Source organism: Erythrolamprus reginae, chromosome 3 (assembly GCF_031021105.1).
Source record: "Erythrolamprus reginae isolate rEryReg1 chromosome 3, rEryReg1.hap1, whole genome shotgun sequence".
NCBI classification, from domain to species: domain Eukaryota; kingdom Metazoa; phylum Chordata; class Lepidosauria; order Squamata; family Dipsadidae; genus Erythrolamprus; species Erythrolamprus reginae.
In genome coordinates, this window is record NC_091952.1 from 228,255,794 (window position 1) to 228,281,138 (window position 25,345).

Below are 25,345 nucleotides of genomic sequence, written 5' to 3' on the forward strand. Positions count from 1 at the left end.
GGTCCCGTCAACTAAACAATGTCGGTTGGCGGGCCCCAGGGGAAGAGCTTTCTCTGTGGCGGCCCCGACCCTCTGGAACCAACTCCCCCCGGAGATTAGAACTGCCCCTACTCTCCTTGCCTTTCGTAACCTCCTTAAGACCCACCTGTGTCGTCAGGCATGGGGGAACTGAGACATCTCCCCCGGGCATATACAATTTATGAATGGTATGTGTGTATGTATGTGTGTTTAGAAAATGGGGTTTTTAAAATGTTTTTAGTAGAAATTTAGATTTGTTATAAATTGTTTTTCACTTTGTTGTGAGCCGCCCCGAGTCTGCGGAGAGGGGCGGCATACAAATCTAAATAATAAATAAATAAATAAATAAATAAAATGATACGAACCCCTCATCATACGAATTTTTCGAGATACGAACCCAGGCTTCGGAATTTTTTTGCCTCTTCTTAAGGAACTTTTTTTCACCTTACGAACCTGCCAAGCTGCCACTGAGATGCCCCGCCTCCGGACTGTTGCAAGCCAAGCGCAGGTTTTTGCGATCCTGGGCTCCCCTGAGGCTCCCCTCCATGGGAAACCCCACCTCCTGACTTCCATGTTTTTGCAATGCTGTAGGGAAATCCCAGGAGGGGAATCCCAGGATCGCAAAAACGGGAGCTCTGCTGGGCAGAGTAGGGGGGACAAAAACAGGAAGAAAAGACTCGTGGAGCTCAAGGGAGGAGAAAGGTGTGGGGGAGATGAGCAGAGTGGGGTGGATAAAAACGGTAAGAAAAGACTCGTGGAGCTCAAGGGAGGAGAAAGGTGTGGGGGAGATGAGCAGAGTGGGGTGGATAAAAACGGTAAGAAAAGACTCGTGGAGCTCAAGGGAGGAGAAAGGTGTGGGGGAGATGAGCAGAGTGGGGTGGATAAAAACGGTAAGAAAAGACTCGTGGAGCTCAAGGGAGGAGAAAGGTGTGGGGGAGATGAGCAGAGTGGGGTGGATAAAAACGGTAAGAAAAGACTCGTGGAGCTCAAGGGAGGAGAAAGGTGTGGGGGAGATGAGCAGAGTGGGGTGGATAAAAACGGTAAGAAAAGACTCGTGGAGCTCAAGGGAGGAGAAAGGTGTGGGGGAGATGAGCAGAGTGGGGTGGATAAAAACGGTAAGAAAAGACTCGTGGAGCTCAAGGGAGGAGAAAGGTGTGGGGGAGATGAGCAGAGTGGGGTGGATAAAAACGGTAAGAAAAGACTCGTGGAGCTCAAGGGAGGAGAAAGGTGTGGGGGAGATGAGCAGAGTGGGGTGGATAAAAACGGTAAGAAAAGACTCGTGGAGCTCAAGGGAGGAGAAAGGTGTGGGGGAGATGAGCAGAGTGGGGTGGATAAAAACGGTAAGAAAAGACTCGTGGAGCTCAAGGGAGGAGAAAGGTGTGGGGGAGATGAGCAGAGTGGGGTGGATAAAAACGGTAAGAAAAGACTCGTGGAGCTCAAGGGAGGAGAAAGGTGTGGGGGAGATGAGCAGAGTGGGGTGGATAAAAACGGTAAGAAAAGACTCGTGGAGCTCAAGGGAGGAGAAAGGTGTGGGGGAGATGAGCAGAGTGGGGTGGATAAAAACGGTAAGAAAAGACTCGTGGAGCTCAAGGGAGGAGAAAGGTGTGGGGGAGATGAGCAGAGTGGGGTGGATAAAAACGGTAAGAAAAGACTCGTGGAGCTCAAGGGAGGAGAAAGGTGTGGGGGAGATGAGCAGAGTGGGGTGGATAAAAACGGTAAGAAAAGACTCGTGGAGCTCAAGGGAGGAGAAAGGTGTGGGGGAGATGAGCAGAGTGGGGTGGATAAAAACGGTAAGAAAAGACTCGTGGAGCTCAAGGGAGGAAAAGGTGTGGGGGAGATGAGCAGAGTGGGGTGGATAAAAACGGTAAGAAAAGACTCGTGGAGCTCAAGGGAGGAGAAAGGTGTGGGGGAGATGAGCAGAGTGGGGTGGATAAAAACGGTAAGAAAAGACTCGTGGAGCTCAAGGGAGGAGAAAGGTGTGGGGGAGATGAGCAGAGTGGGGTGGATAAAAACGGTAAGAAAAGACTCGTGGAGCTCAAGGGAGGAGAAAGGTGTGGGGGAGATGAGCAGAGTGGGGTGGATAAAAACGGTAAGAAAAGACTCGTGGAGCTCAAGGGAGGAGAAAGGTGTGGGGGAAATGAGCAGAGTGGGGTGGATAAAAACGGTAAGAAAAGACTCGTGGAGCTCAAGGGAGGAGAAAGGTGTGGGGGAAATGAGCAGAGTGGGGTGGATAAAAACGGTAAGAAAAGACTCGTGGAGCTCAAGGGAGGAGACAGGTGTGGGGGAGATGAGCAGAGGGGTGGATAAAAACGGTAAGAAAAGACTCGTGGAGCTCAAGGGAGGAGAAAGGTGTGGGGGAGATGAGCAGAGTGGGGTGGATAAAAACGGTAAGAAAAGACTCGTGGAGCTCAAGGGAGGAGAAAGGTGTGGGGGAGATGAGCAGAGTGGGGTGGATAAAAACGGTAAGAAAAGACTCGTGGAGCTCAAGGGAGGAAAAGGTGTGGGGGAGATGAGCAGAGTGGGGTGGATAAAAACGGTAAGAAAAGACTCGTGGAGCTCAAGGGAGGAGAAAGGTGTGGGGGAAATGAGCAGAGTGGGGTGGATAAAAACGGTAAGAAAAGACTCGTGGAGCTCAAGGGAGAAGAAAGGTGTGGGGGAAATGAGCAGAGTGGGGTGGATAAAAACGGTAAGAAAAGACTCGTGGAGCTCAAGGGAGGAGAAAGGTGTGGGGGAAATGAGCAGAGTGGGGTGGATAAAAACGGTAAGAAACGACTCGTGGAGCTCAAGGGAGGAGAAAGGTGTGGGGGAAATGAGCAGAGTGGGGTGGATAAAAACGGTAAGAAAAGACTCGTGGAGCTCAAGGGAGGAGAAAGGTGTGGGGGAGATGAGCAGAGTGGGGTGGATAAAAACGGTAAGAAAAGACTCGTGGAGCTCAAGGGAGGAGAAAGGTGTGGGGGAGATGAGCAGAGTGGGGTGGATAAAAACGGTAAGAAAAGACTCGTGGAGCTCAAGGGAGGAGAAAGGTGTGGGGGAGATGAGCAGAGTGGGGTGGATAAAAACGGTAAGAAAAGACTCGTGGAGCTCAAGGGAGGAGAAAGGTGTGGGGGAGATGAGCAGAGTGGGGTGGATAAAAACGGTAAGAAAAGACTCGTGGAGCTCAAGGGAGGAGAAAGGTGTGGGGGAGATGAGCAGAGTGGGGTGGATAAAAACGGTAAGAAAAGACTCGTGGAGCTCAAGGGAGGAGAAAGGTGTGGGGGAGATGAGCAGAGTGGGGTGGATAAAAACGGTAAGAAAAGACTCGTGGAGCTCAAGGGAGGAGAAAGGTGTGGGGGAGATGAGCAGAGTGGGGTGGATAAAAACGGTAAGAAAAGACTCGTGGAGCTCAAGGGAGGAGAAAGGTGTGGGGGAGATGAGCAGAGTGGGGTGGATAAAAACGGTAAGAAAAGACTCGTGGAGCTCAAGGGAGGAGAAAGGTGTGGGGGAGATGAGCAGAGTGGGGTGGATAAAAACGGTAAGAAAAGACTCGTGGAGCTCAAGGGAGGAGAAAGGTGTGGGGGAGATGAGCAGAGTGGGGTGGATAAAAACGGTAAGAAAAGACTCGTGGAGCTCAAGGGAGGAGAAAGGTGTGGGGGAGATGAGCAGAGTGGGGTGGATAAAAACGGTAAGAAAAGACTCGTGGAGCTCAAGGGAGGAGAAAGGTGTGGGGGAGATGAGCAGAGTGGGGTGGATAAAAACGGTAAGAAAAGACTCGTGGAGCTCAAGGGAGGAGAAAGGTGTGGGGGAGATGAGCAGAGTGGGGTGGATAAAAACGGTAAGAAAAGACTCGTGGAGCTCAAGGGAGGAGAAAGGTGTGGGGGAGATGAGCAGAGTGGGGTGGATAAAAACGGTAAGAAAAGACTCGTGGAGCTCAAGGGAGGAGAAAGGTGTGGGGGAGATGAGCAGAGTGGGGTGGATAAAAACGGTAAGAAAAGACTCGTGGAGCTCAAGGGAGGAGAAAGGTGTGGGGGAGATGAGCAGAGTGGGGTGGATAAAAACGGTAAGAAAAGACTCGTGGAGCTCAAGGGAGGAGAAAGGTGTGGGGGAGATGAGCAGAGTGGGGTGGATAAAAACGGTAAGAAAAGACTCGTGGAGCTCAAGGGAGGAGAAAGGTGTGGGGGAGATGAGCAGAGTGGGGTGGATAAAAACGGTAAGAAAAGACTCGTGGAGCTCAAGGGAGGAGAAAGGTGTGGGGGAGATGAGCAGAGTGGGGTGGATAAAAACGGTAAGAAAAGACTCGTGGAGCTCAAGGGAGGAGAAAGGTGTGGGGGAGATGAGCAGAGTGGGGTGGATAAAAACGGTAAGAAAAGACTCGTGGAGCTCAAGGGAGGAGAAAGGTGTGGGGGAGATGAGCAGAGTGGGGTGGATAAAAACGGTAAGAAAAGACTCGTGGAGCTCAAGGGAGGAGAAAGGTGTGGGGGAGATGAGCAGAGTGGGGTGGATAAAAACGGTAAGAAAAGACTCGTGGAGCTCAAGGGAGGAGAAAGGTGTGGGGGAGATGAGCAGAGTGGGGTGGATAAAAACGGTAAGAAAAGACTCGTGGAGCTCAAGGGAGGAGAAAGGTGTGGGGGAGATGAGCAGAGTGGGGTGGATAAAAACGGTAAGAAAAGACTCGTGGAGCTCAAGGGAGGAGAAAGGTGTGGGGGAGATGAGCAGAGTGGGGTGGATAAAAACGGTAAGAAAAGACTCGTGGAGCTCAAGGGAGGAGAAAGGTGTGGGGGAGATGAGCAGAGTGGGGTGGATAAAAACGGTAAGAAAAGACTCGTGGAGCTCAAGGGAGGAGAAAGGTGTGGGGGAGATGAGCAGAGTGGGGTGGATAAAAACGGTAAGAAAAGACTCGTGGAGCTCAAGGGAGGAGAAAGGTGTGGGGGAAATGAGCAGAGTGGGGTGGATAAAAACGGTAAGAAAAGACTCGTGGAGCTCAAGGGAGGAGAAAGGTGGGGAAATGAGCAGAGTGGGGTGGATAAAAACGGTAAGAAAAGACTCGTGGAGCTCAAGGGAGGAGACAGGTGTGGGGGAGATGAGCAGGGGGTGGATAAAAACGGTAAGAAAAGACTCGTGGAGCTCAAGGGAGGAGAAAGGTGTGGGGGAGATGAGCAGAGTGGGGTGGATAAAAACGGTAAGAAAAGACTCGTGGAGCTCAAGGGAGGAGAAAGGTGTGGGGGAGATGAGCAGAGTGGGGTGGATAAAAACGGTAAGAAAAGACTCGTGGAGCTCAAGGGAGGAAAAGGTGTGGGGGAGATGAGCAGAGTGGGGTGGATAAAAACGGTAAGAAAAGACTCGTGGAGCTCAAGGGAGGAGAAAGGTGTGGGGGAAATGAGCAGAGTGGGGTGGATAAAAACGGTAAGAAAAGACTCGTGGAGCTCAAGGGAGAAGAAAGGTGTGGGGGAAATGAGCAGAGTGGGGTGGATAAAAACGGTAAGAAAAGACTCGTGGAGCTCAAGGGAGGAGAAAGGTGTGGGGGAAATGAGCAGAGTGGGGTGGATAAAAACGGTAAGAAACGACTCGTGGAGCTCAAGGGAGGAGAAAGGTGTGGGGGAAATGAGCAGAGTGGGGTGGATAAAAACGGTAAGAAAAGACTCGTGGAGCTCAAGGGAGGAGAAAGGTGTGGGGGAAATGAGCAGAGTGGGGTGGATAAAAACGGTAAGAAAAGACTCGTGGAGCTCAAGGGAGGAGAAAGGTGTGGGGGAAATGAGCAGAGTGGGGTGGATAAAAACGGGAAGAAAAGACTCGTGGAGCTCAAGGGAGGAGAAAGGTGTGGGGGAGATGAGGAGAGAGAGGTGGGCAAAAACGGGAGGGAAAGGCTCATGGAGCTCAAGGGAGAAGAAAGGTGTTCGCTTCAGCTTTGTCTGGCCGCTGCTTTTTTTTTTTAAACCTTAATATTTTGGATTCTCCTAATGGGCTTGCAAGCATTATTGGCTTTTCCATTGATTCCTATGGGAAACATTGTTTCATCTTACGAACTTTTCACCTTATGCCTTTTGGAACACGGATTAGTTCGGAGCAGGATTGGTAGGCTAAATAAGAATTCTGAGAATGAAGTCCTTAGGCACTGTAGGTCTTTTACTTCCAATCATTCCATTCTTTCCAGTTCATAGAAACATAGAAGACTGATGGCAGAAAAAGACCTCATGATCCATCTAGTCTGCCCTTATACCTGTACTATTTCCTGTATTTTTATCTTAGGATGGAGATATGTTTATCCCAGGCATGTTTAAATTCAGTTACTTTGGATTTACCAACCACGTCTGCTGGAAGTTTGTTCCAAGGATCTACTACTCTTTCAGTAAAATAATATTTTCTCATGTTGCTTTTGATCTTTCCCCCAACTAACTTCAGATTGTGCCCCCTTGTTCTTGTGTTCACTTTCCTATTAAAAACACTTCCCTCCTGGGAAGTACTTTTTAGGATTGTACTTTTTTTCTGGCAGAGTTACCGGTACATTAAAAATGGTTTTCAGATTTATAAGTCCTTTTTGTCTTTGCTTCTCTGTAGGGCATCCTTGCTGAATTAAAATCAGTCTTCCAGTGTTCCGAGCCTGTGGAAACCTGTAAGCCTGAAGCTGTGGTTACTTTTTCACAAGAGGAAGATAAAACGAACATTGCTGAACCTGTTGGCCTCAAACGAAAAAGGAAAGAGAAAGCAGGAGAGACCGTTGTCCCAGTGAAAAAGATTATTGGTGATGGAACCAGAGATCCAAGCCAACCATATTCCTGGTCATCACAAACTACTGGAATTACCATAAGGTAGAGGTAGATCATAGCTAACTTTTCTTGGCTGTTTACAAATTTAACTATTTAAAATGCCTTCAGAGTTACGTAAATTTCTTTACCTCTTTCAGTGACTTGACAATGGAGATTCTCCGATATCGTTTGATAGGTCCCCTCTCTCATTGTGTCCTTACGGAAGCACTCAAAGTTGCATCTGTTCATACAGTAAGTAAATTGTTAATTTCAGTAGTTTTTATCTTTTTATGTTCAAGATACTATTCAGTTATCATAATCAAATGCTATAATTCAGCATCGTATATCCTTATTTATTTATTGATTTGATTTGATTTGATTTGATTTGTATGCCGCCCCTCTCCGAAGACTCGGGGCGGCTAACAACAATGAAAAGACAATGAAAACAAATCTAATATTAAAAATAATCTAAAAAACCCCAATTTAAAGAACCAATCATACATACAAACACACCATGTATAAATTCTATAAGCCTAGGGGGAAGTGAAATTTCAATTCCCCCATGCCTGACGACAGAGGTGGGTTTTAAGGAGTTTGCGAAAGGCAAGGAGGGTGAGGGCAACTCTGATATCTGGGGGGAGCTGGTTCCAGAGGGTCGGGGCCACCACAGAGAAGGCTCTTCTCCTGGGTCCCACCAAACGACATTGCTTAGTCGATGGGACCCGGAGAAGGCCAACTCTGTGGGACCTAACCGGTCGCTGGGATTCGTGCGGCAGAAGGCGGTCCTGGAGATTATATTATAATTGTTGAATGACAAAAGCATAGGCCTTCACAAATTGTCTCAAGAGCTCTATGTTATTTCAGATTATCTGTCATGCTTCTGCCTTTTGAAGGAATATGTTCTGCCGGGCTCTCTGGTAGGAGCCTCCCGAAAATTCAAGGGTACAAATTTCAGACACACGTTTGAAAATTCAAAACAATGTTCTTTATCACAACATTCAAAATAAACTAAGCACTCTTTTTGTATTGCAAAGAGCACTCATCCCAAAACAACCGTGTAGCCTGTACAATTTCCCTTAAGCAGTCATTAAGTACTTAGCTAGCAGCTGTGAAGCAACTTCACACCCTTTCTTCTTCCAAGGAAGTGAGACACACACACACACACACACGTTGCTCTGCTTTGGTTTCAAAGGCTTGAAAAATCAACAAGTCCAGAAAACAGCAACACACGATTCCTGAAGAACTGTGATCAGATACTCTTCCACAACGGCCAAACCCACAGGCTGCTATTTATAGCAGCAGCCCTAATTACTGGAGCCCCACCCAAACTCAGGTGGCCTCTCTTATCTCCTGTAATATGTCCTTACTTGGTCTCTTCTACGCATAATTCTGCTCTTGCGTGGGTCCAAGACTTCTTCATCCGCATCAATGGAAGATAAGGGAGATTGACTGCCTGGGCTGTGTGCTAAGCCCTCCTCTACCAAGTCACTCCCACCTTCTTCTTCGTCCGAGGAAATTAAACTCTGAACTGACTCTTATCAGCAATAACACAGGCCTGTGACATGTTGAAGTTTCCCCTGCATCCACCTCCACATTCCCTGGGGCAGGAGCTGGGCCAGAGCCAACCACAACAGAATAGAGGATAGCGCACTGTATAATATATTGAACTCTAGACCACTGTTTATCAGTCTTCGCAGCTTGAAAATGACTTCCAACTTCTTAAGATCCCCTAACCAGGGGAATTGCTGGCTGGTGAATCCTGAGAGTTTAACTCTGCACACCTTCAAACTGCCAGGATTAAGAAGCAATGCTCTGAAGTTTCTATTTAAAATCTATGTTTCAGGTTCAAAGGACTTTTTTCAGTATCACATATATTTTTATATAACTTGGCAACTGAATATTTATTGCTTTCCTTTATTTATATGCCGCCCCGAGTTTTCGGAGAGGGGCGGCATATAAATCCAATAAATGAAATGAAATATGCATGGAGGCTCATGGCATTTGTAATGTGATATGGCCAAAACAGTACTTTTGCTCATGTACTCATATGCTTCCTCTTGTACATACTCCTGATCAGTGGGAGGAGGATGAAGATATTGAGGACTCGGATTCAGATAGTGTTTATGAATTAGTGAGGGGCCCGGGGTTACAGGTAGTAGAACAGGTGGGAGGCCAGCCACAGGATGGGGCTATGAGTTTAGGATCTAGCGAGGGAGAATCAGATGCTCGCTGGGTTAACCCTAAATTCAGAAGGGCCCAAAAACGTAGAGAACAGAAGTCTGGAAAAAGATATTAAGGAGAGGAATGGGTTAAATACTGTAGTGATGTATTTGGCACGTCAGGGGTTCAGTGGAGAAGAAGGGTAGAGTTTCAACGTTTGCCACGCTAAAGTAAGCAAAAGGATTCTGTGTTGTTAACAGTCAGTTCTGTTGTTTTTCAAAGTCATGCTGTTAGGAAAATAAATCTTGTTAAGCGGAGCAGGAGAAGGAATGTGAGAAATGCAGCTAAGAGAGATAAGGACCGAGTGCCTGTATGGAATGTGTTTGAATTACAGGAGAGCAGAGAAATAAATGGAGTTTCTTTATTCATGAAATGATGCATTTAATAAGAGTTATTTGTAATTGCTAAATTTCTACCAGAAACAGAAACCAGAACACTTCCTAGCTCTTTATACCATAGAGAGGAACTAACTTTATTAGCTGATTATATTTTCTGTATTATTCCTCTGCTCACTAGGACCTGGATCCTACAGAACCTGAAATCAACAGTTGGTGGGTAGAAAATTGCAAAAATCCTGATAGGGTATCTCTCCATCATCATCAAGAGTCCACCTTTGAAACGATGCAAGGTAAAAGTCTAATAATAGTATTCCTCATGCTTTCTTTCTGTAGGGGAATCCGTTAGTGATTCCTAATACAGTGGTACCTCGAGATACGAGTTTAATTCGTTCCGGACCTGGGCTCTTAAGTCGAGCAGCTCTTATCTCGAACGACTTTTCCCCATAGGAATTAATGTAAATAATTTTAATTGGTTCCAGCCCTGAAAAAACTCACAAAGTTAGTCTAAATTATGCAGAAAGACATGTTTTTAATGAAGAAATGTACATGTACATATAAATGAATAATGAAGTTTCTTTCACTTAACTTGTAAACTTTCTTAAACTTTTAAATTTACATATGTTCAACTTCTCTGCCACCCAATCCTGTAGGACAGAGGTCCCCAACCCTTTTTGCACCAGGGACCGGCTTTAAGCGATCAAGAGAGGAATGGGTGAATGAATGGACGGAGGGTGGGAAGGAAGGAAGGAAAGAGGGAAGGGACAGGAACAGAGGAAGGAAGCAAGGAAACTTATGAAAGGGGAGAGTAAGAGAGGAATGAGTGAAGGGAGGGAGGGAGGGAAGAAGGTGGGAAGGAGAAAGAAAAGAAGAAATAGAGGAAGGGAAGGTAAAAGAGAGAAAGAAAAAGAGCAAGAAAGAAAGCTGCAAGCACCCCCCCGAGCCCCCCAGGCCGGCTGCAACCTTTTAAAACACGCGCGCCGCTTCGCAGCTGTCTCCTGAAGCCGAACGCGGAAGTTAGCGTTTGGCTTCAGGAGACAGCTCCTTGGCGCTTGTATCTCGAATTTGGGCTTGTAAGTAGAACAAAAATATCTCTCCCCTCCCAGCTCTTATCTCGAGTTGCTCTTAAGTAGAGCAGCTCTTATGTCGGGGTTCCACTGTATTATTAAGACAGCTCCATGTGGAGTGCATTATAGTAGTCTACATGAAATGGCTAAAACATAAGTGGCAAAGAGCAAATCTTATGATTGAGAAAGACCTGAAGTCTAAGATAAAGCTGTGCACCTAGCTACATCTGCAATTTAAGTCAGGAACTATGAATTCAGAGGGATTCCTAGATTATGAACTGATTTCTGGAATCAAAAGCTTTCCATACTTTAAGACACTATTGCTGGGATTGAGCCTCTTTTTTGAAATAATTGAACCCCAGAATAAGCCAATTGAGATTACCCATCTCCTCCCACTTATGAGTGTATGACTGTAAACTGTTGCTTTTATTCTTACGATATATATATATATAGTTTCCTGATTTATTTATTTATTTATTTATTATTTAGATTTGTATGCCGCCCCTCTCCGCGGACTCGGGGCGGCTCACAACAAGGCATAAACAAATCGTAACAAATCCAAATAAATTTAAATATTTAAAAAAGTTTAAAAAGAACCCCAATATACTAACAAGCACACACACAAACATACCATACATAAATTGTACATGCCCGGGGGAGATGTTTCAGTTCCCCCATGCCTGACGACAGAGGTGGGTTTTAAGAACGTTACGGATGGTTATTTGTACCCTAGGACAATCATTAAGTGTTGTACTTCATGATTCTTGGCAAATGTATCATGTCTTTTTATGCACACCGAGAGCATACGCGTGTGTCCAATCCCACTTGGCCAATAAAAAATTCTATTCTGTTCTCTCTGTTCTGTTTTTGTTCTTCTTGTTCGTATTCTATTCTGGGTTTTATTTGGAAAAAGTCTTAAATCTCACAGTAAAGAGACAGTTCCTTATCTGTTCTTCCTCTTTTGCTAGGTACAATCTATGTAATGAAAAGTTGACAAAAGTTTATTTTTAAAGTTTCACCTGCTTTGTATATTTTAAGGTATAGCTTCCTCAGACATTCCATCAGGTACCGTACTGGGGTTGACTGTTGGGGATCCTCGAGTGAATTTACCCAAAAAGAGATCAAAAGCCATGCCTAATCCAGCAAAATACCACGGTAATTGATTTGTCTATAATCTACATTATATCAGGTTATGTCTTTTTAAAAACTGCCATGGGACATCTTAAGACTTGAAATTCAGCTAGACGTGTCCAGGCATAATAAGCATTATGTAGAGAATAGTATGTAGAGAATAATAAGCATTATGAAGAGAATTAAACGGTGAGGAAGGGGCGTGGCACCAAACTGGTCTTGTGCTCACTGGAAGCCTCTGTTGAACGATACAGATGATCCAGGTTCAAATCCTGGCGAGGCCAAAAGGTGCCATCACCCAAGATAATAACTCTTTGTTTCCATCTGTTTAAATTATTCCAGAAATAGATATTTTAAGAGAAGTCTTAAGAGTTCCTGGCAGACACTGCTTGGTTCGCTGTTGAATATTTTTTTTTTTATAATTGGAGTAATAGACTGATAATTGCAAGTTGCATCTTGGGATTGGATTCTTAAGATTACGAGTTCACTTTTATCCGTTTATTTGCTCGCAGTAGCTCACAGGTTTTTAGCAGTGCAATTTTAACAATCTGTTTACCTTCTGCATTTTGCCATCTCTTTTCCTAAAGGTACCTCTACATTACTTGATATAGGTTATTTATTTATTTATTATTTATTTATTTATTGGATTTGTATGCCGCCCCTCTCCGTAGACTCGGGGCGGCTAACAACAGTAACAAAAAACAGCATGTAAATCCAATACTAAGACAACTAAAAAACCCTTCAAACATACATACCAACAAACAAACCATGCATAAATTGTAAAGGCCTAGGGGGAAAGAATATCTCAGTTCCACCAAGCCTGACGGCAGAGGTGGGTTTTAAGGAGCTTATGAAAGGTGAGGAGGGTGGGGGCTATTCTAATCTCCGGGGGGAGTTGGTTCCAGAGGGCCGGGGCTGCCACAGAGAAGGCTCTTCCCCTGGGGGCCGCCAAACGACATTGTTTTGTTGACGGGACCCGGAGAAGGCCAACTGTGTGGGACCTAACCAGTCACTGGGATTCGTGCGGCAGAAGGCGGTCCCGGAGATATTCTGGTCCGGTGCCATGAAGGGCTTTATAGGTGATGACCAACACTTTGAATTGTGACGGGAAACTGATCGGCAACCAATGCAGACTGCGGAGTGTTGGTGCTACATGGGCATTTTTGGGAAAGCCCATGATTGCTCTCGCAGCTGCATTCTGCACGATCTGAAGTTTCCGAACACTTTTCAAAAGTAGCCCCATGTAGAGAGCATTACAGTAGTCGAGCCTCGAGGTGATGAGGGCATGAGTGACTGTGAGTAGTGACTCCCGGTCCAAATAGGGCCGCAACTGGTGCACCAGGCGAACCTGGACAAACGCCCCCCTCGTCACAGCTGAAAGATGGTTCTCTAATGTGAGCTGTGGATCGAGGAGGACGCCCAATATCAGGATCACTAAGTGTCTTATTCAATGGTGAGTACCAGTAATAATGGTGAGTAAATGGTTGTTAAGGGAATGGGAAATGGTAATTTAGGGGTTTAAAGTGTTAAGGGAAGGCTTGTGATACTGTTCATAGCCAAAAATGGTGTTTTTCCGTCCGCATCTCTACTTTGCGGAAATTCGACTTTCGCGGGTGGTCTCGGAACGCAGCCCCCGCGAAAATTGAGGGAACACTGTACAGTTTTATTGCTGTTGTGAGCCGCCCCGAATCTTCGGAGAGGGGCAACATACAAATCTAATAAATTATTATTATTATTATTATTATTATTATTATTATCTTAAAATTTTCTGACATATCCTGTCAGACTGCTTGGTCTGTGGCTTTTCAGATGTTTTCTGTTTTTTTAAGATAGGGACAACATGTGCTCTCCTCCATTCATCTGGCATTTCATTCACTCTCCATCTTTTTCCACAGAAGCTTTCTTAGCTCCCTCATCTGGTATCCTTCAACCCTGAAAAAACAAGGATGGATACTTGATTTTTCTTTAACAAAATCTCTATGGCTTCCAGCAGCTCTGGCCAGATGCAGCTTGCCTTATGAAACCTTGCTTTCTAACTTTTAGTGTTGCCCAATATAATTATATTCATTTGTCGAAAGCAGGGGTCCCCAAAGTTGGCAACTTTAAGACTTGTAGACTTCTGGGAGTTGAAGTCCACAATTCTTAATGTTGCCAAGTTGGAAGACCTCTGCTCTAAAGTCTGACCCTGATTCATCTAGAACAGTGATTTTCAACCTTTTTTTGAGCAGTGGCACAGTTTTTACATTTACGAAACCCTGGGGCACATTGAGTGGGGCGGGAGGGGGGGCTAAAAAAAGTTTGGACAAAAAAATTATCTCTCTCTCTCTTCCTTCCTCTTTCTTTCTCCATCCCTCTTCCTTTCTCTTCCTTCCTTCCTCTCTTTTTTGCTCTCTTTCTCTCCCTCCTTACCTCCCTCTATGTCTTTCTCTCTCTCTCCTTCCCTCCCTCCCTCTCTTTCTCTCTCTCTCTTGCTTTCTTTCTCTCTTGCTCTTTCTTGCTTTCTTTCTCTTGTTCTCTTTCTCTCTCTTGCTTTCTTTGTCTCTCTTGTTCTCTTTCTCGCTCGCTCTTTCTCTCTCTTGCTTTCTTTCTTTCTCTGAGCTTCACGGCACACCTGACCATGTCTCGTGACACACTAGTGTGCCACTGCACACTGGTTGAAAAACACTGATCTAGAACAGTGGTTCTCAGCCTGGGGGTCGCCTAAGACCATGGGAAAAGACAAATTTCCCACGTGTTAGGAACTAAAGCTTCTATTTTAGCACCTTGGAACATATTTTTACAATCAATCAGGCATTTATAGTGGGTGTGTCCCTCTGACCTTTCTGCCAATCAGCATAAAGCTCTATTGGAAGAATTGGCACTAGACCAATATTGGGGGTCATCAAAGCAGGAGGAACTGTATGAAGAGGTTGTGGCATTAGAAAGGTTGAGAACCACCATTAATTACCCCATCCTGATGGGGCTCAAGGTTGACTCAGCCTTCCATCCTTCTGAGGTTGGTAAAATGACCCAGATTCTTGGGTCTTTATTTAGCTTCTACCTTGTAAATCACCCAACAAGTGCCATGAAACACCACGGGACAGTATATAAGCCTAAATGCTATTGCTAAATGGACCAAACAGCTTTAGAACCATTGTTCTAATGATATCTAATCTAAAGAATGCAGTCAAGATTGGATTTTGCACAGCTTCTGAGTGTCTGTAAATGACAGTTAAAGTGTTTAAAAATTCTCTTAATGACAGAGTATTCAATTTGACTGTGCAATTAGGAAAAATACATATAGCCTTCATACAATATCTGAAATGTTGAAGCCAAAGAGACAATACTGTACTGGATAAAGCTAAAACTGAAGTCACAACTTCCCATTTTATAGCTGCAATTAAAAGTGTTATGTAGAATTTATTCTATCTTCAGAATACATGATAATTAAGATGTCAGTTCTACAGAATCCTGTAAAGTTTTTGTGGGATTAATGAAGAATGCATTAATGAGGAATCTACCCGTAGTGGAAATACATATATTAAAATTATTTCTCCCAGCTACTAATTTGAATACTTTGCTAGTTGTACAATATAATGGTAGCCTGTCCACGATGACAAGAGTTTCTTTTTTTATCTTTTCTTTTAGAAGATAAAGTTAAACAACTGATATTAGAAGGTGTATCTGAAGAATGTGCTCACAGCTTTCTTTGGGACTCCAATGTCCGTAAGAGCGTGACAGACTATAAAATGTCTGAACAGGTAGTTTTCACTATATTAACAACCCCCATTCCTAAACCTCTAGGTTTATGCAAAGAATTGTAAGCTAATTTTTTTTCTTAGGACATTTGCATTTATGTCTGCTGTAATAGACAATTGAACTTAGACTGGGAAAAAAAATACACTAAGAATCTTGCCTGGCCCACAATCTTTCCTTGGCTTAGTTCAATTTGTATGTTATTCCACTTTCGGTGCGTCATTTATATCTTTCACATTAAATACTGATCGAGACCTGCAATGTCTAGTCATATGCTTATAAATCAATTGTTTCTATTGTATGTTACGTGTTGCGGAGGATGTAGACTAAGTTATGGGGGGGGGGGGTTGGGTAATTTTTTTTCCTCCATACAAACTTTTTCAATACATTTCAAAAATACCATCACAATACAATAAAAACAATATCGAGTTAGTAAGCCAATTATAATTGTCCCCCCCAAAAAGATTATTAGTTCCCAATTAATTACTTTTGGTATTCATCGAACCCTTAGTTCGATGACTAAGTTTTAGGTTACTGTCATTTCAAGAATTATGCTGTTCCTCTAATCAGTTGGTTAGCCTCATATGCGCAGTGCCGAAAAATAAATAAAAATAAAAAGCCAACGACAAAATGGCGACCTTATACACCAGGCTGGAAACTCGGCTTCTGCACATGGTCAGAAAAAAAAAATCAATTAAAATTTTTTTTTTAAAAAAGATGGCAGCGCCCAAGAACTGGCACCAACCGAACCAGGTCTGAGACATCATTGTGATGTCACCAGTGGGTTGCTACTAGTTTAGAACCCACCCCTGGTTTGAATATTGATGATGTGATCATGAGATGCAATGGCAGGGGTGAAATTCTACTGGTTCGGACCGGTTTTCACGAACTGGTAGTAAACAATGCTAACAGTTCAGCTGAACCAGTACAGTGGTACCTCGACATACGAGTTTAATTCGTGCCAGAGCCGAGCTCGTATGTCGATCAATTCGTATCTCGAACGAATGCATTTAGATTTGGCTTTTCACGCCGAGATAACTGGAAAAAATGGAATTCTTGCGACACCTAGTGGACGCTCGGCTCGTATCCCGGATTTGAGCTTGGGTGTCTAACAGAAATTGTGCTCGCGTCTCAGCTCGTAACTTGGAATACTGGCATGTGGAGCAGCTCGTATCTAGAGGTACTACTGTATTTCCAATGATCAGCTGTGACGCGAGATTTATATTAGACTCGTCGGTCGGATTTCCTGCTTTCTAGCTAATCTAAATCAGGTGGCCCAGCGGATTCCACACACACCCTCCACCCGCTTTTCTGCTTTGCAGACTCAGAAGGCTTCAAAATGTTCCTTTTTTAGCAAGGCGCAGATGTGCCTCAGGCACGCATGCATGCGCAAAGCACGCACTCAGTAGCAGACTTTCAAAACGGTAGCAGACTTCAAAGGATTTCACCCCTGTGCAATGGTTGTAAGTGTGCCAAATGTCCATAAGTCACTTTTTTCAGTGTCATTGTAACTTTGAATGGTCACTAAATGAAAGGTGGTAAGTTGAGGACTATCTGTACCAACTACACTGTGTAATTCTGGGAGTTGCAGTTCTCAACACATTACAAGAAGGTTGGGGAAGGCTGCTCCAGCCGAACCAGCCTAAAAACATTGTGAGTGACCAAAAAAAACCATTTAGCCATATGCAAATATTATAATAAAACCTGCTGATTTTATTTTCAAACAATGTAGCTACTGATCAGTATTGGTTTCCAGAAAATACAGTTCTGTTTTATTTTTCTGCACGAAGTTCTGAAATTGGATTTGCTTTAAGTGCAGTATCTGATAGGGATATCAGTGATATTCAATATTTCTTAAGGACTTGCATGGAGGCCAGAGGCAAACGAAGCTTCATGAGCTTGCCTGTCACTTGGGCAGCCTAGTTCCATGGCCTAGAGGTTGAGAACCCCCAAAATATATACAGTGCACTCAGGCGGGGGTTCCTGCTTACCTCCGCTACCAGTACAGTTGCGCACGCAGTTCCATGTGACTGGCACATGTGTGTTGGAATGGGATTTGGCTTTTGCGCATGCGCAGGAAGCAAATCTCATGAAAAGATGTGCGGGAGGGTGAGATTTCAGCGATTTTTTTGCTTCTACATATGCGTGGAAGAAAAAAAATCACCGAAATCTCAAACGCCCACGCATCCTCTTGCGAGATTTTGCTTCCTGCTCATGTACAGAAGCCAAATCTCGCTCTGAAGCCCAGTCACCCAGAGCTATGCGTGCAGCTCCATTTTCACTACCAGAATGCTATCCCCCCCATCGCTCAGGTAGGAACCCAATACTGAGTACACCATAAAGAACTCTGACTTATTTTTGAAATATCTTTTAATCTAAACTTCACAGCCCTTTGTTCTCCTTTTTCCTTCTAGGATTTGAATCATCTGAGAAGTAAACTTTTGGTACCAGGATCGCATCTTGATTTGGGCCTGCGAGAATCCAAGATTCCTATACTTTTGGTTCAACAGCCTGGGAAATTGCTTGGAGATGATCGATTGGGATGGGGAAGTGGCTGGGATATTTACCTGCCGAAAGGTTGGGGCATGGCCTTCTGGTTGCCTTTTGTAAGTGATGTTTCAAAGAGAAATAAGGGGAAATTAACCTAAAGTATATATTATATAACCTCATGCTTGGTGTCCGAACAGTTTGCCTTATATTTTGTATTAAAAGTTCATATACAGTGATCCCTTGTTTATCACGGGTGTTACATTCCGGGACCACCCACGATAAATGAAAAACCACGAAGCAAGGACGCTATATTTACAGTGTAAATATAGCGTAATAAAAGTAAAAGTAAGAAGAAACCCCCCCCTTCACTGACACCGCTCGCTCCTCTGCTGCCTGCCCAGTGCTCCTTTTTATCTGAAACCAGGAGACAAGGGGAGGAGACAGGTGGTGGTGGTAGGAGAGAGGCTTCAAGCGCAGCAGCCCCGGCCGGCGCTCTGGCTGGCTCTGTCCTCTCAGCTCCTGTGCTGGGCTCTCCACCGGAGCGACACCGGAAGAGGAGAAGGAGGTGGCGGAGGCAAGGGGCTTGCAAACGGCACAAGGCTGGCGCAGTGGTCAGGGGACTGCTGTGGGGGCAGCAGGGGCCTGCTGACGTCAAGCCCGGTGGCGGCGCCACGTTTGAAAAGCTGCAGCTTGGCTTCCATGCTTGCCCTCGAGGAATGAGCGCCAGAGCCATGAGCCCCCTCCGGGGCTCACAGAGGGGCAAATCGGTGCAGGGTTGGAGCCCCCACATGCTGCCGCCCTCCAGCCAGGTTCCCTCCAGTTAGCGGCGCTCCCCTGTCCCGCCCCCTCAGAGCTGGAGCGAGCGGTGGCGGTGGCTGTTGGGTTACTACATTAAAAAAAAAAGATGCACTGATGCCACAAAATGTGAACCGCAAAGTGGCGAGGGATCACTGAACAATATATATACAGTCCACAGAAAATATAGAGTAACTAAGTTACAGATGTCTTGTAAAAATTATTTATACTATTCAAATTCTATTTTCTTGTAAAATTGTAAGTGAAATCAAATGTTATTTTTATAATATACAGCATGTACAAACACTGTATTTATTGGCAAGCTATTTCTCTGGGTATCTCTATATTTGCAAATATGCTAGTAAATAGTAATAGTAATTTTTCCCATAAGATACAAAAGAGCTTCTGTGTTTCTTTATCTCACCTATGCTTGCATATAAGATATTACAGTGTAGGTTTGTGGACAACACTTAGATGTGCAAAAATACGACCCCAAAGTAGCAACAGGTATAAATCTAAAATAACTGTTTTTAATTTAAATGCATCATTTTAAATGTAAATAATTGTGCTCAAGAATGTAAGTAAACTGAACATGTAAACAGTTCTGGAGACCTCACCTACAAAAAGATATTGACAAAATTGAACGGGTCCAAAGATGGGCTACAAGAATGGTGGAAGGTCTTAAGCATAAAACGTATCAGGAAAGACTTAATGAACTCAATCTGTATAGTCTGGAGGACAGAAGGAAAAGGGGGGACATGATCGAAACATTTAAATATATTAAAGGGTTAAATAAGGTCCAGGAGGGAAGTGTTTTTAATAGGAAAGTGAACACAAGAACAAGGGGACACAATCTGAAGTTAGTTGGGGGAAAGATCAAAAGCAACATGAGAAAATATTATTTTACTGAAAGAGTAGTAGATCCTTGGAACAAACTTCCAGCAGACGTGGTAGATAAATCCACAGTAACTGAATTTAAACATGCCTGGGATAAACATATATCCATCCTAAGATAAAATACAGAAAATAGTATAAGGGCAGACTAGATGGACCATGAGGTCTTTTTCTGCCGTCAGACTTCTAAAAAAAGAAAATACTTTTTCACCACATTATTTGCCCACAGAACATTGGTAAGAAAACAAAAAGTGAAGGCATTTTATTGACTCCATATAAACTGCATGAGACTAATTTTATCTTACCAGCATCCACGACCATGTCATTGTCTTATTTTGCAGATATATCAAGGTGCAAGAGTCGGTGGTTTACAAGAGGCTTTGAAACATTCCCTGTATAAGGGGACAGCCCATGTTCCTAATGATTATCCAGACTGTCCTGCTGGTGGCCAGTTTGCAAAAGAACTAGAGGAGAATCTCCTTGAGAAGTTTAAAAGGTGAACAGCTCACTGAGGTGTCACGGTCAACAACTCTGGTCCTATAACATGCAGTAACATTTTATTACACTGTGTGCACTGTACATACACTTTATATAGTAGATAATGTATATTTTTGTGTGCTTGTGTGTAATATGTGTGAACACACATGGCATACATACATAGAATTAAATAGTATATTTTGGATGTTCAGTAAGAGTAAATAGATAGGGAAATTGTATCTCTTTTAGGCGAGGATAATAATAATAATAATAATAATAATAATAATAACAACAACAACAATAATTATTATTATTATCATTATTTATTCGATTTATATGCCGCCCCTCTCCGAAGACTCGGGGCGGCTCACAACAACCCACACCCTTGATGTGAGTGACGTCAGTCAGGTTGGCCACCTTTAAGCCAGTCACATGACCTTTAAGCCACCTCCCGGTCACATGATCAACAAGCCACTCCCACCTGGTCACATGGCCGACAAGCCACCCTCCCCAAAATAAGCCATAACCACAGTGTGGTAGTAAAATTTTTGCACCCCTTCATTGCAACGCACACACACATACATACCACACATGCCATACTGCACAACTATGCATCCCTACACATATGCTCCCCAGCCCACCCCATTGGGCCATTTTTTACGTTCAGGCTTCCATGAAGCCTCAGAAGTGTGAAAAATGGCCCATTGGGCAAACTGGAAATTCGGAAAAACAGACTTCTGATTTGCCCGTTGCGCCATTTTTCACCCTCCGGAGGGCGAAAACGGCCTTCTTCAAGGCTGAAAATCAGCTGGCCAGCACACGCATGCACATTGGAGCTGACATAGGGCAATGCCTCCCCTCCCCTCAGATATGGCTCTACGTGCCATAGGTTTGCCATCATGGCTTTAAAAGTAGCTGCAATTCCAATTTTTTTCCTAATTTGCAAGTGCATAGAAGCCCACCCTTGAAATTATTGGGATTTTTAGAAGTCTGTTGGGTACCGTATGATGTGGACATGATTCCTTTTGTATACTGCTCAAAAAAATAAAGGCAACACTCAAAGAACACATCCTAGATCTGAATGAATGAAATATTCTCATTGAATATTTCATTTGTACAACTATTCCATTTGCATAACAGCATGTGAAATCGATTGTCAATCAGCGTTGCTTTCTAAGTGGACAGTTTGATTTCACAGAAGTTTTTACTTGCTTGAAGTTATATTCTGTTTTTTAAGTGTTCCCTTTATTTTTTTTGAGCAGTGTATTTGCAGAATTTATTTGATTGTAGCCTTTTAAGAGTTTATCTTTGTATTTTTATGATAGAGCCATAGACATTAGCACACATCAGATTCAGCAGGTTTTGGGATCAGAGATTATTTATAATGAGCCATAGTAGTAAGTGAATTCATTCCGGCATATTTGGAAGTATCTTAACATGAAAGCCAACTCAGTGATGGGAAAATGAAGTCTCACTGTTCAGCACAGAACTAAGATATGTTGAAAAATGTCCAGTGTTAATAAAGCTTCTGATTTTATCAGACATGAAAAAATATTTTTTAAATTATCTGTTATACATGCAAACATGTATCTTGCAGCTCAATGGGTAACTGAAGAGGAAAACAATTTTTAAAAGTATGTTTTTGTAGATCTAGATAATTCCATATTGTATTGTGGGCTTTGCTGCTAAATGGAAAATATTTATTGTTATCATAGGCGACCTCCTGCAAAAAGAGCCAATTATATTAAACATGGGACCTTGGCTCCATTCCTCTGCCCATGGGATAAACTCACACAGGATTGGGAGACTAGCTACAAAGTCCATATGAAGTCCACACAGATATCAGCTTTGGACAGGGAAGATTGTGTGTCTGAAGAACCTGTCCTTGGTGGTCCCAGCTCTACAACAAGTACAATAGATGCTCCAGTAAGCAAAGCAGACCAACAAATAGATCCATGCTGTCAAATTACACAAATGGAAAATGAGGAGAAGGCAATTGATCCATGCAAAACAGATGAGGTCATTTCAGGCCAGGCCTTCTGTATTCTCAGGTATGTAAAACAAATCTGTAATCTTCTCAATCACTCTCGGGTGATTAAGTTACAAGCAGTGTGAATCTCTGCAATGCAACAACCTGTTCCTCCAGCATTGAAAATGTGAACCCTAATCCTAACCTTTCCACACATGCGCTTCTCTCGTGCATGCACCTTGCATGCATGTGTGCGGCTTCAAAAACACAGAGTCTTTGGAGAGGGGCGGCATATAAATCTAATAAATACTTAATACTTAAATAGGACGGCATAGTGCTGGGACAGATGGGTGGGGCTACTCATAGGTCGTAACTACCAGTTTGCCCGAACCAGTCAGAACCGGCAGCAGCCCCCCACTGAATGCTGTACATGAGAGTCAGAGGTGGGCTGTAGCCAGAACGCTAAAGTGGACTCGCCATGTTTCAGCATGCGTGGAAGCAAAACAACGTCGCCGAAACACGGGCGCACCTGCGGCACCATGTGCAATTTTGCTATCTCCAAAGTTGCAGAAGCAAAATCGCGCTGGCCCCGCAAGCACTCACGAGCCATGGCCGCGAGCCCAATTTAACATTCCAGCTAGCAGCCCACCCCTGATGAGAGTACATGTTTTTCCAGTACTCTATACAGGAGCAGTCTCATGTGGGTATTATCTTCCATCTGCCTGGAGACTGAGATTGTATCAATTTGCCTGGCCACTCCCCTTTACTTGCCTGGCTGTGGCAGTTTTTTACACCTCAGTCAGCCAAGGAGACATTCTTTCCAACTTCAGATTTTGTATGTTCTAGGAAAGAGAAAAAATCAGTGAGACGAGAAGGTGGAAACGTGGAATAAATTATTCTAGAAAAGCACAACTAAGTAGTTGGTCATAGTCTGAACTGGGGGCATTCCATTCCAAAGGTTTTAGAAACATAGAAAGAAGATTGATGGCAGAAAAAGACCTCATGGTCCATCTAGTCTGCCCTCATACTATTTCCTATATTTTATCTTAGGATGGATATCTGTTTATCCCAGGCATGTTTAAATTCAGTTACTGTGGATTTACCAACCATGTCTGCTGGAAGTTTGTTCCAAGCATTTACTACTCTTTCAGTAAAATAATGTTTTCTCACGTTGCTTCTGATCTTTCCCTCGACTAACCTCAGATTGTGCCCCCTTGTTCTTGTGTTCACTTTCCTATTAAAAACACTTCCCTGCTGAACCTTTAGGATATCTAAATGTTTCGATCATGTCTCCCCCTTTTTAATATTTTACTTTTTGTATAACTTTTAACAGGGCCAGAAAATTATTAAGGCAGATATCGTTTTGGTGTCATCCTACATCTGGCAAAAGACGGTACCGACCTCGTCGTGCTTCCAAAATGAATGAGGAAGAACTCGCTGAAGGCACCGTAATGTGTATTAATCGATTTTATCCCAGGGCCCTCGTATGGGTGAGCTTGTCCCTTCTCAGGAAAGGAAACCCTGAATTGCACACAATGATTTGCATTCCAGAAGAGGAGGACTTGCTTCAGCTTGACAAAGATCCACATTATTGTGGCCCTCAGGAACCTAAGCACAAGGACCAATTTAAAAACAAGCTCTCGAAACGAAAGGGAAGGAGAAAGAAAGCGGGTGGTGGGACGGTAACAGAAAAGAGTGCCTTGAAACCCACCAGTGTAACGGGAGATATACAGGAAGACCTAGTTTTGGGGTTGTGGCCTCACCCTCTACCAGATGTTGTATCTCACTGCTCCAAAGTTCTCTTAGGCTTTGTCACTCAAGGCGACTTCTCATTGGCCTCTGGCTGTGGTGAAGCTCTTGGCTTTGTCAGTCTGACAGGTTTGCTGCAAATGTTGATTGATCAGCCGGCAGACAAGAAGGGGCTTGTGCTGTTGAGAAATCCAGATTCATTACAGTACAGATTTGCTAGGCTTAGTGTTGAAGTTTAATTTGCCTTGAACTTCAATGTAACATTTAAGAATATGTGCAGTAAACACACACACCGTTTTCCTCATTTAGGCTCAAGCCTTCCAAAAAGGAATGCCATCTTCGTTTATATGTAACACGAAACAGGCTTTAAAAACCTGTGTTCATGGTTGATTCAAGTACCCATTCCCATTATTCAGGGGGTATAAATTTTCTGCAAATGTATACATACATTTAAAAGCTGCGTTAAAAGCAACTGGCATCCACTGTATGTTTAAACAAGAGGTTCCTCCCCATTGCTTGAAACTGCTATAGCTTTGACACTTTAAATAATATCCTTTTGAATATATTGTTGGAGCTGGCAGTGGATTATGGACTTCTTGTAAGAGAGTTCTACTCGAAAATAGCACGATGGTACAATATTACTTCCCATGCTTTGTCTGAATCTGACACGACATTGACTGAAACTTAATAAATCAATAAAAAACTATGGACTGCTAACTGCATGAAGGATGCGACCCATTTACTTAGAGTTGTTCTGAGCAAATTATACTTATATAGTTATCTTATACTCTGCAAAAGACTTTACAATGTTCAAGAGAAGGTAATTTGTCTTCTCTTTCAAACTGCTGGTTTTTTCATGATTGGAAGGTGGAATTATATTACTTTGATTCAAAATTATACTGTTTTGATGGTAATGAGAAGTCAGTTGGCATCTTAGAATACTTTAAAGGCAATAAACATTCTTACAATAGAAGATTAATCTTTGGTCTGTGTCTGTGTTTATATGCGTTATACAGTGATACCTTGTCTTACAAACTTAATTGGTTCCGGGACGAGGTTCTTAAAGTGAAAAGTTTGTAAGACGAAACAATGTTTCCCATAGGAATCAATGGAAAAGCGATTAATGCGTGCAAGCCCAAAATTCATCCCTTTTGCCAGCCGAAGCACCCGTTTTTGCGCTGCTGGGATTCCCCTGAGGCTGCCCTCCATGGGAAACCCCACCTCTGGACTTCTGTGTTTTTTCGATGCTGCAGGGGAATCACAGCATCGCAAAAACGAGCGCTTCGCTGGCAACGGAAGTCCGGAGGTGGGGTTTCCCAGCGAAGGGAGCATCAGTGAAATCACAGCATTGCAAAAACATTGAAGTCCTTGAAACCCCACCTCCGGACCTCTGTGTTTTTACGATGCTGTGATTTCACTGAGGCTCCCCTTGCTGGGAAACCCCACCTCCGGACTTCCGTTGCCAGCAAAGTGCCCGTTTTTGCGCTGCTGGGATTCCCTTGCAGGATCGCAAAAACACGGAAGTCCGGAGGTGGGGTTTCCCATGGAGGGGAGCCTCAGGGAAATCCCAGCAGCGCAAAAATGGGTGCTTTGCTGGCAACGGAAGTCCGGAGGCGGGGCATCCCAGTGGCAGCAGTGGGTTTCTAAGTTGAAAATAGTTTGTAAGAAGAGGCAAAAAAATCTTAAACCCCGGGTTTGTATCTCGAAAAGTTTGTATGACGAGGCGTTTGTAAGATGAGGTATCAC

The 25,345-nt window shown here is 43.8% G+C and overlaps 1 protein-coding gene across 1 annotated transcript in view; it reads left to right on the plus strand.

Moving 5' to 3' along the window:
- The window catches only part of POP1 (POP1 homolog, ribonuclease P/MRP subunit), a 41,626-nt gene extending 17,048 nt beyond the window's left edge, over positions 1-24,578 (plus strand). The window contains exons 8-16 of the mRNA XM_070749232.1: positions 6,550-6,800; positions 6,896-6,989; positions 9,474-9,585; positions 11,398-11,514; positions 15,118-15,230; positions 17,640-17,831; positions 19,746-19,900; positions 21,597-21,932; positions 23,184-24,578. Of these exons, the coding sequence (XP_070605333.1) occupies positions 6,550-6,800; positions 6,896-6,989; positions 9,474-9,585; positions 11,398-11,514; positions 15,118-15,230; positions 17,640-17,831; positions 19,746-19,900; positions 21,597-21,932; positions 23,184-23,838 (2,025 nt within the window). The 3' untranslated portion in view covers positions 23,839-24,578. The remainder of the gene's footprint in view (positions 1-6,549; positions 6,801-6,895; positions 6,990-9,473; positions 9,586-11,397; positions 11,515-15,117; positions 15,231-17,639; positions 17,832-19,745; positions 19,901-21,596; positions 21,933-23,183) is intronic.
- Positions 24,579-25,345: the final 767 nt, after the last annotated feature.